This window comes from Eschscholzia californica, unplaced genomic scaffold (genome assembly GCF_041429995.1).
Source record: "Eschscholzia californica isolate CP2 unplaced genomic scaffold, dmEscCali1.0.p SCAF_1, whole genome shotgun sequence".
Classification (NCBI taxonomy): domain Eukaryota; kingdom Viridiplantae; phylum Streptophyta; class Magnoliopsida; order Ranunculales; family Papaveraceae; genus Eschscholzia; species Eschscholzia californica.
Window position 1 is genome coordinate 84,967,094 of NW_028238198.1, and position 10,320 is coordinate 84,977,413.

General features: G+C 35.1%; 2 protein-coding genes and 1 non-coding gene across 6 annotated transcripts; 1 reads left to right on the top strand and 2 right to left on the bottom strand.

Moving 5' to 3' along the window:
- Positions 1–419: 419 nt before the first annotated feature.
- Positions 420–2,567, bottom strand: LOC147570361 (cytochrome C oxidase assembly factor). The gene is made up of 4 exons (XM_086656936.1): positions 2,436–2,567; positions 2,099–2,224; positions 1,631–1,735; positions 420–858 (listed from the first exon to the last, which is right to left on the bottom strand). The coding sequence occupies exons 2-4, from the start codon at positions 2,165–2,167 to the stop codon at positions 817–819; spliced, it is 216 nt and encodes a 71-aa protein (XP_086513062.1). The 5' UTR covers positions 2,168–2,224; positions 2,436–2,567; the 3' UTR covers positions 420–816.
- Positions 2,568–2,672: 105 nt separating this feature from the next.
- On the bottom strand, positions 2,673–2,744 carry TRNAD-GUC (transfer RNA aspartic acid (anticodon GUC)). Its single transcript has one exon. It is a non-coding gene; the product is annotated as a tRNA-Asp (tRNA).
- A 3,761-nt stretch (positions 2,745–6,505) lies between these two features.
- LOC147570363 (uncharacterized) lies at positions 6,506–10,320 on the top strand. Of its 4 annotated transcripts, none has more exons than XM_086656938.1 (6): positions 6,506–7,031; positions 8,172–8,298; positions 8,732–8,871; positions 9,045–9,107; positions 9,223–9,291; positions 9,916–10,320. In XM_086656938.1, exons 1-6 carry the CDS (start codon positions 6,828–6,830, stop codon positions 9,985–9,987), a joined length of 675 nt encoding a protein of 224 aa, XP_086513064.1. In that variant the 5' UTR covers positions 6,506–6,827; the 3' UTR covers positions 9,988–10,320. The 4 variants fall into 4 exon arrangements, with proteins under 4 accessions (XP_086513064.1, XP_086513063.1, XP_086513065.1 ...); XM_086656937.1 differs by having other exon boundaries at positions 6,508–7,031; positions 9,220–9,291; XM_086656939.1 differs by having other exon boundaries at positions 6,508–7,031; positions 9,048–9,107; positions 9,220–9,291.

Here is a 10,320-nt window from a genome sequence, read left to right on the forward strand (position 1 = left end):
ACAAAACTTCCTCAGATATTCAGGCCCTCCTCAAACACCTGCCCTATAAAAAAAAATTACCCTAATTATTAGAGGGAACGAGATGTATCTTAATTGGTAAGCATCTTCTACAATATAAAAACTACGAGATATTACATAAAATTTGCATACAGATCTTAAATTCTCAATTATTCTGCCACATTGCTCTCTTTAGGGAGAAGAACATAATACACCAAACCGGACTTCCCTTTTGAGGGCAGTTGTCTCCATCGATCCAACTCAACCCGCGTCCGCGATGAATATATGAATTTTAACATACGTAAAATTTTCTCTTTTTTATTTAAGGTAGCTATAGATATCATTCCCTTGCACACAAAAAAGTACATATGTATGAGAGTAGTTCATATCTTTCAACAAAAAAAAAGAGTAGTTCATACAGATTTATCTGAAAAATACTTGAATTATTATCCTGCTAAAAAGCTCCATCACTATCTTCTTCCAAAACTCAATGTGAAGAAAAAATCTCACTAAAATAAACATTAAAATTGAAGGAAAAAAAAAATATAAAACTAAACAAATACAAGCCATGATAGTTATTCCCAATCTTGAATACTTCAGAATCCAACCAGCACGGAAATGTATTAAACTAAGACAGTTTTGGACTGTCAGCCTTCAGTTAGTGCAGGAATAAGCACTTTGTAAACAAGCAATTTATAACTCCATGTGTATCATCCATTTAGTAACACAAACCAGACTAGTCAACGACCAGAACCCTCGTATACTTGACTTTATTATCAATACAAAAGCGCCGAATCCGAGTTCTCATGGCAATCCCACCTAATACCCTTTGTTACCACGAATCCGAGCTCTCATGTCAACCTGATACATAAAAAATAGAACAAATTAAGATTCTAAATAGAAGATGACGGAATGAAAGTTAGGGTCAAGTCCTCTATGCTACGCAAGTTGGGTTGTAACAAGTGTTGTTATCCACAATGTTGGGCGCGGTTGTGGGTTCTTGGCCCTCCATTAAGAACCATGTGACGGAAATATACATTTCCTCGAGATGGAACCACAATTATATTGAATCTCTATTACCATTGTGAATGGATTCAACATATAAAAATGATACGACATTTTAAAAAATATCATCATCACTACTAAAACAGTACCTTTCTATTAAGTGCGAGATTGATAATGAACTTCGTGAGAATTAATCAAGGAGGTAACTAGATAATTAACTTGATGGAAATGAAGACTAAAAGAGCTCATAAAACTATTAAACAACATATTATTCGAAAGCAAAAAACCTCATTATCATCAAATTAACAAAAACTGATTTTTAATTAGTATTAACACTTCATTACAGGTCATAAAAGGGCCCAAGTAAATACTGAAATAATACAAAGCATGACCTTCTAATACTAAACAATCGAACTCCAATCCCACTTTCTAAATGATTAGAGCAGAGAAAACCTTATGCCGTATTAGTACATGGATCTCAGAGATTAATCACACGAGTTTTGCCACACGGCCGACACACCATAGTGGACAAGCGTAAAGATGGAAAATATAAACTGAAGATATAACCATGTATGGGAATTAAATGAATGCAAAAGGTTTGTGACTAGAACAACAAAAAGAAACAAACCTGCCCTCTCTTGCAATTGAAATAAGTTTCTCTTAGTCCAATACACTCTGTTGATATGCAAGGGCTCTTCTCGCCAGCACATTCTCTATATGACCTCTTCTGTACCTAATTATAAACACAAAGCAAATTGTATCAAACGAGACTGAATCGAATGAAAGGAACAATCAAAATGGTGACATTTCACAAATTTAACTAGAGTTTCTCCATCATATCTGGATCGAATACAATATGTTCTTCACTAATTACTCTCAGTTAGAATATTAAAGATTGAATTCTTTAAATTATCCATGTTAATAGAGAATGAATCATATATATAACCCTATATAGTGAAATTAAGCAAAAATGATTGTTACTTGAGAAAAAAGCAACCAGACTACTTACTCTAAAAACCCATATAGTAAAACAAATTAGATTGAAGACAATCAAGGAATCAAACAATAAATCAATAGACAGAGAGAGAGAGAGAACCTTAACACAATCAGTTTCACTGAGGCAATTAACCAGTTCCATAGCCAGACCTTTGCAGGACTTGGACATCTTCTTCTTCTTCTTCAGAGATTGAGAAAATTGTACTTTTATCTTGAAAATTCCTTACTGCCCAAATATTAAACACCCATCATCAGATCAAATTCAAAGAGTCAGTAAAGGAACCCAGAAAAGAAAAACAGCAAGAAAAGTTCTTGATAACCAGTTCAGTTCTTGGATTCAAATAACCTAAACTAAACGGATCATAGTTTATTGGGTTTGAATGTTTAAAAGGAATAAAACTAGTAGAAGTAAGATAAAAGGAAGGAAGAGATCTTACTATTAGAATCTTCAAGAAGAGATGAAATGTTGTAAAAACCCTAGATTTCCTTTTTCCTCCAAAATTTCGTTCACTCTTTCTTCCCTCAAATTTTTGTTCAGCCAATCTTTTGGCCGAGAGAGTTCAGAGTTCAGACTTCCGAACCAAAAAAAATTCGGAATACCTAAAATACCCGTGCTCCAAACAAACAATTACAAAACCTACCCTAGGTGTAGCCAGGGACAGAAAAACAAATAGCGCCGCTGCCGGGGATCGAACCCGGGTCACCCGCGTGACAGGCGGGAATACTTACCACTATACTACAACGACTTTGTTGACATTTTCCCAGGTCTATCCTTTTTGAAATATATTGTAAATTTGGTATTACACTTTTTTTTTTTTTTTTTTTTTTTTTTTAAACCACGCAAAACCATATTTCATTCAAAAGTGATACAATCACAGATTTACATTGATATAATTGATTATACCTCTTGGTCAGCAGCATGAGAGTTCCGTAAGTAAATTCTCAGAACTTCAAATGTAAAGCACCTCATGGAGTGAGAGAAATTGACAAGAAACTGACGAAAAGAATAAGGATGAAAAATGAAAAGATCCTAAAGATCAAAGATGAAAAGATCCTAAAGATCAAAGATGAAAATACCCTAAAGATCACCAGAAAACTAAAACTAAACTACTCAAGACGATTGAGTCACCGCCGCCATTACCAGGAAAGTCGCCGCCGACATTGAAGAATCGCTAAATTGTACTAAGTATATAGAAAACTAATAACTTCCTCTCCTCCCTTGCTCCACAACACCACCACAGCCATGTAACACACCACTTAAAACACCCCACAGAACCCACCATCACCACCGCCGCCAATTTATTATACTTATTAGATGTAGTTATATAAAGATACTTCAATCAGTGCCAATCCGATGAAATGAAGAGATTATTTCGTCAATTCCCGTCATGTGATTTTGCTTTGAACCCAAATCTTCGTTGTAAGAGGGCATCACCGTCGGCGAAGATGAAGTGGTAGATTTCATGTATCACTAGACTTGAGCAATCCTCGATAACAAATCAAAAACCCATAACAAATGAGATAAAGCAATTGAAACCCAAATACAGAACTTTCAACAACCTCTATTCATTAAGTTCACATCAATTAGTTTTAAACAAACTAATATCCTAGAAAATCAACAATTCATCGTCACCAGATAACTATCATCTGAAATTCATTCAATAGAAAGAGATGAAGCGTCAAATGCAACTCTAAATCAACATAGATAAATTCAATGACAGAGTTCCAAACCGCAATAGAATGACTTGTAGTTTAGGGGTTATAGAGAGATAAACAAAGAAGAATCTAGATCCAGAAGAATCAAGATTTAGAGAGAGAAAGAGTCAACAAACTCTTTGATCCACTCATGTAGTTGATTGATTCGCTTGTCTGACATTGGAACCAGAAATGGAACCGTTTTCGTCGGATCGATCCCGTCGCCGCTTTACATACATTTTTATCTGTCAGACCGGTGGTGTCGTTGATGGGCCAGTATATGCGTAATAGTCCCTTAACTTAACTCATTCGATGTAAATTTTCATATTGTAAATCGTGCAGGATTTTTTCAACACAAGTTACACACATACACATGAATGGTTGAAAGTTGTACAATAACCCGCGCCAATTATATAGTCTAGATGGGTAACCCACAGCGATGTTCTAAGATAAAAAAGGATTGTTTGGACCACAACTCATTTATCATCCCCTAACGACAAGTGGTTGGTTTTACTTTCTTATTGAATTTTGATTCAAGACAACTTTATATATTCTATCTCAATAAGATCTTGTATATCATATTCCTTCATCACAGTCTTGACTTTTTGAATATTGTAGTTCGACTTGAATTAGACGAACCAAATGGGCTAACCGATCTAATTAGGTCAAACCAAACTGATTGAAAATACAACGAAATAAGAAAAATCTCATAAATCTTCTAAACTAGTGGCCTAAAAGTCTATCAACGTCTTGTGCAAGAAAGTGTTGTTGTTTTATTGTCATACTTAAAGTTATTTAGGGTTCTTTACATACATGGGAAAACAGGTTGGGAAAATCGATTTTCTTACGAACATGGATTTTTCATTGTTTTGTTGAGCAATAATTATTGGAGAGTCGATTTTCTTGGTAGAATAAAGGTAGGAAAAAAGGCTTAAAAATTTTACCACCAAAAAGGTGGTAAACCCCATTTCTCGCGGTCTCTTTAGAAGTTCATTTTTCTTCTCGTAATTTTCTTTCGCCTAACCAGAAATCTCTCAAGTCTGTGTATCATCCCTCTCGATTTTTGTCATATTGATGATGATCATCATCAACTTTCTTTCTCTCCCTCCTATCTAACAAGGGATAATGACAAGTGATTAAAGTAATTGAATTGGGGTATAATACAGGGTTAATATTGCTCAGTATGAACCCTAATGTCAAATGGAGAAAAAATTGGGAACCTAATTTGAAATTGGCAAGGAGAAGTTGAAATTTATTGAAGGGAATTTAGATCTCTAAAGGTGTTGGTCACTTCAATTGTTGATATCGATTAAAGCAAGAAACAAGTTTGATTCTTGTAACCTAAACTGCAAGACCGACTATATAGGTTGGAGAGAGAGCATGTGATTGTGAAAACATGAAAACTATAGAAAATTTTATGTTTCTACTCTTTGTTCACACTCTTTTAGAGTATATCCAATGGAAGACTCAAGAAAAATTCTAAAAATCATATGTGTCAAGTGTGGAAAATAGATCTCTAAATGGTCTCTTTCTTATTTGGCTATTTTAAGATACTCTATTAGAAAGCCTTCTCCAATGCAATATTTAAGAAAAAATTCTAAAAACCCATATCTTGGTGTAAAATTAATTGATTTGCTTATGTGGCACTTCGAGATACAAGGATCTCTAAAATAACTACCGCCACCTCGTTTTAGAGTCCCAAGTTAAGTGTTGCATTGGAGATGGATTTTGAAGAGAAACTATAAAAAAAATCATATGTGGCACTCTAAGATTTAGAGTTTGAGTCGTGCCTTGGTATAAGATCTTTATACCATATTCCTTCATCATCTGAGTCCTTCCTCACCACTTATTACATTATTGACGTGAATCAAAAGAATAATTTGGATTGAGCAGCTTAATCTGGGTCAAGCCAAAGTTAATTGAAAAGTACGGGGTAAGCATAAACAAAAGGCCGCGGCTTTGGGGAATAAAGAAAATTCTCCGGGGAATAAATTCTCGAGGAAATCCAGATTCTTTTGAAAATTCTCCGGAGAATAAATTTTAATGGGGAATACAGAATACATTTTTTTTTTATGTTTGAAGGTCGCCGACCGGAAAACTGGTCGGCCGGCGACCTTCGCCGGAGAAGATGATAAGGTGGTAGAGAGAGGTGATGAGATGAAGGAGCCTTTTTTTTTATAACATCTTCTAAAATTAGAAGTCCCTTAACAATAAAAAAAAAAAAACATAAAAGTCAATCTTATTTGACTAATTTTAAGAAAAGTCTTTATTCCCCGGAGAATTTTCTTTATTCTCCAAAGCCGCGACCTAAACAAAATCAGACACGTTTTTAGAAAAATTTAGGCAGTTTATCGTATTTGTGCTTCAGATGGTTCTGATTTACTAAATCGAAAATCAAAATAGATTACATAAATTTTATACATATAGTCTATTTAGGGAAGGGTGTTTAACCTTTTAAGATGATCACCACACTCACTCTTACTGCCGGTGTGAGATTATGTACAACACACTTTCTCAAGATCACATCATAGTAGAGCTAATCGATAAGGTATTATAAGACAGTTCGTACCAGTCTTGTGTGCTGCTAGTAATACCCTACTAGATTTTTTTTTTTTTTCTCAAGGGTCCCACTTGACTAGCCACCGCAAGTCCACAGTTTCAAAAACGGGGAACTTCCAAATGTTCCCTCTAATTCCAACTGCCGTAACTTTCTCTCTCTTAACAATCTAGAGAGAGAAAGAAAGAAAACGATAGGTTTAGCTGGCAAATTCTCGTTGGTCGAATAAAAGTACTCGGGATTAAGAGCGCCAAAGAGAAAAATGGGAGACAAAAAAGCAAGTCACTCTCATTTCTTCTTCTTCTTCTACTTCTCTCTCTCTATCTTTTTCTCTCACTATCTTTCTCTTCTTTTTTCCTTTCTCTCCCGCTGTTTTCTCTGTTTTTGTATCTTTTCCCCCTCTCTCTTCTTCAATTTCCCTCATTTCGTTTCAAATTCCCTCCCCTTTTCTCAACCTCAATTTCTCTATTATTCATTATTCTCAATAAATGGATGATCTTCTGAATTCTGAGATCTAGTAGTAGTGGGTTTTCTCAGAATTTTCACTATAATAATTGGTGGGTTTTGGGTTTTAGAAATGGAAGGAGAAATTGAGAGTTCTGTTATTAATGGGGGATTACCCCAATTACAGAGTTGTGGAGAGAACAGTGAAGAAGAACTTACTGTGTTACCTCGTCATACCAAAGTCGTTGTTACTGGAAATAATCGAACTAAATCAGTGCTTGTTGGTCTTCAAGGTGTTGTTAAGAAAGCTGTTGGACTTGGAGGATGGCATTGGCTGGTAAATTTTGATTGATCCATGCTTTATTTAATTGATTTTATGGAATTAGGGTTTCTTTTTTATCCTTTAATTTTGCATGGTTTCAATTCCTGCTGATTTTTTAAGGGTGGGATTTGATTCGAATTGCAGCAATGTGGGGTGTGATTTTTGTGAAATTTTGAACTTATATGGGTTTCCTTATCTTATAAAACCCTTTAATTTGCTAGAAATGGTAATAAATTTTTGGGGGTTTTGGGTTTTGATCAATTTTGAGATATGGGTTTGCTTTGCATGATTGTTTTGCTTTATAGATCTAAGGCTTTGTGGGTAATATGTGCTCCTGGTAATGCCCCAAAAGCTTAATTTAGATTTTTGAAATTAAAATTGCATGTTTTAGATTTGAGTAGCATTCTTTAAGCCTTATTAGTGATATTCTTTTGGTAGTTCTAGGGTTTCCTTTTAAGTTTTTGATTGGATTTATTTTCCATAATTGGTTTGATGAGCTTTTTGTTTGGAAATTGTGGACATGTGAAGTCTGGGGGAGTTAATTGTAGAGTTCTACCATTTTAGTTGAATTTTGTAAATGGTTGGTTCCTTGTTGGGGTAAGTGTTGTAATCTATTCTTCTTACAAATGATTCTTATTTAAATTTTCTTGAAATGGATTTTGGCTACCTATTGATCCTATTTTGAACTTCAATCAATGTGTTGTTGTTTAATTAGTTTCCACTGAGTTGTGATGAATACAGAACTCGCGGGTAGTGAAACGTTTTCTTAATCTGATTACTGACTATGTCATCTCGTAATATACTCCAAACGTTAAAAATGTCGTTGCTTTTTTTGTCTAACGGTATCTATTTGGATCTTGTTAGTGGTCTTGGTCTTGATCCCCTTATGATTTTCATGATCCTCAGACAGACAATTATTGTTTTTATTTCCCTTGATTTTTAACTTTTTATCTTGCAAGCCACTAAGTTTTTTTACTCTACAGCTTCAATTCCTTTTGTTATGCTGTATATCTTGACCTATTGCATGCTTGTTTTGACCACCTTTTTTGGGTTTTCATTTAATGCCTGATGTACAAGTATGATCATTTGGTTGCTTGAAATTGTTTTCCTAACTGCTTTGTTGTTCTTGATTTGTCCCACATCACGATTTATTAGGTTCTCACAAATGGAGTAGAAGTGAAACTTCAGAGGAATGCTCTCAGTGTTATTGAAGCTCCAACTGGTCTTGAGGATGATGATGACCTTGAATGCGAGAACACACTATGGAATGGTTCAGATATGGGTAAGTTTGGTTAACATGATGTAACTTTTCTACTTTCATGGCGTTTGAGTTGTAACCACCATTTTGCTATACGGGTAAGGAAGGTTCATCATGTGAGATGGGTCCATTCAGGGATTGGTTAATAAAGGCGGTTTCAGTATCGTATATTTGACTGCATACTACAAAGCTGTCATTCTCTGTATAATCAGTTTCCCAGATTTTCGAGAAGAACGGAGCGTCCACTCCTATTCCAAGGAGCTTGATTTATTATATAGTCTGGGTTTTGTTAATTTGTTTGGTAAGAGGAATACAAAAGGAAAAAAAGAACGTATAGCATTTAACTGTACTTCCTCTTTATTCTTTTCACTATTCTGGTATTACCCAAAGCTCTTTCTTCTCCATCTCTAATTTCCATTATTTTATCTTGAGTTACTTTTGTTTTCCTGAATTGCAGCATCTGATGATACCCAAAAGTCCCACAAACCTAGGAATCGGCCACATAAATCAGTTGGGTCTTCTCAAAAAAGCATGAGCAGGACCTTTTCTTCAGACTCACATTCCAAGGGATCTGTCTCACCCGCTCGTTGTGCCAAGGTATATGATCTTGTAATGCTCTTATTTTTTTTTCCTTCAAATCTTTTGGGTATCCCGAAAGAATTCTGTTTTTGCAAACTAAGCAAGAATAGAGGATCCGTTGTAATTTAGTAGTCTAGTATATTGTATTTTCATTGCTCTTTCTTTATTAAGAAATCTGGTTTAATGTACAGAAGGTTGACCTCAGCAAACTGGAAATGGCAGCATTGTGGAGATATTGGCGACACTTTAACCTTGTAAGTTTTGAAATGTTGTTTTTTCGTTGACTTTCAGCTTGAGGGTTTCAACGAGTTACTCTTTTGTATTTGGTAAGTATTGGTTTCTGTCTTCCCTGATTCTTGCTGTTCACAGGTGGATGCCATCCCAAACCCATCAAAAGAGCAGCTAGTTGATATTGTTCAGAGGCATTTTAGCTCACAGGTACCCGTTGAAAACTATTCAATGCTTTTTATAATATTATCTATCCGCCGTAAATTAGAGATTACTAAAGCTTGTGATGATATGCACTTGTGATATGTAGTGATAGTATCTCCTCAAATGAATTAAAGTCTAATGGCCCTCGTGTGGCAAAACAAATAAATAGGGAATTTTGAAATGTTAAAGTACACCAAAATTATAGTTTATCTTACTGAGATCAGTGAATCAAGGTTCTCTAATGTAGTTGTTTTTTAGTTTGAATTATAAAATTTGGTATTCTAAGTAATTGAATAAATGTCACATGAGTGTTCAACAACCAAAATTTCCTACGCTAAATTTTCTTGTCAAAAAAGGGTCCATCAACTATTTACGCATTACCTAAGGTCTGCACATTTTTGCACGTAGTAAAGTTTACACAAGTTAGCCATGTAGTATACAGAGATTGGATAGACATGTACGTGTTTGCATGGGGAGCCCAAGTCAAAAAAGATATTGACATGTCTTTTTGACCAAGACCGATAGGAAATTCAGTCTTTGGTCCAATTTCATGTACTATGTTTTTCCTTCAATTTTTCTGAGGTGTATCTCTGATCGGGTGAAATCCATTTGCTTCTGCTGTGCACAAAGCAATTGGACGAGTTGCAGGTAATAAGTGGATTTGTGCAGGCTGCAAAGAGACTGAAGACAATTTGCAACTGACAATGATAGAGACTGGAAGAGAGAGAGAGCCTTTGCATTTGGTTTTTCGGCACGAACGGATAATGATTTCTTGGGTACCTTCTTCCCTCAGTGTGTAGTTATTATTTTGTGGTGTAGGAAAAAATATAGAGGCTCCAAGTACTAGTTATGTAGATATATATAAGTGGCAAAACAGAGGACCAAATTTTGAAGTAGGAAGAGAAGCCTCTTCATATTGATATGTTTGTGGAGGGATTAAGTGATTGGCCAATGTGTAATTTGCTACTAAGTGCTAACTTTTCATGAAAGCTTTCTCAATGTATATTTTCAGAGTTGTTACTTTGTTTTATGTCA

Bases quoted from the DNA above. Each gene is read 5' to 3' on its own strand.
- LOC147570361 (XM_086656936.1), bottom strand. From the start codon at position 2,167: ATGTCCAAGTCCTGCAAAGGTCTGGCTATGGAACTGGTTAATTGCCTC. The intron at 1,736-2,098 runs GTTCTCTCTCTC...GTTTATAATTAG, and splicing joins GTGAAACTGATTGTGTTAAG to GTACAGAAGAGGTCATATAG. The intron at 859-1,630 runs GTTTGTTTCTTT...TTTATGTATCAG, and splicing joins TCAATTGCAAGAGAGGGCAG to GTTGACATGAGAGCTCGGAT.
- LOC147570363 (XM_086656937.1), top strand. From the start codon at position 6,828: ATGGAAGGAGAAATTGAGAGTTCTGTTATTAATGGGGGATTACCCCAA. The intron at 9,108-9,219 runs GTAAGTTTTGAA...TCTTGCTGTTCA, and splicing joins ATTGGCGACACTTTAACCTT to CAGGTGGATGCCATCCCAAA. The intron at 9,292-9,915 runs GTACCCGTTGAA...CTGTGCACAAAG, and splicing joins AGAGGCATTTTAGCTCACAG to CAATTGGACGAGTTGCAGGT.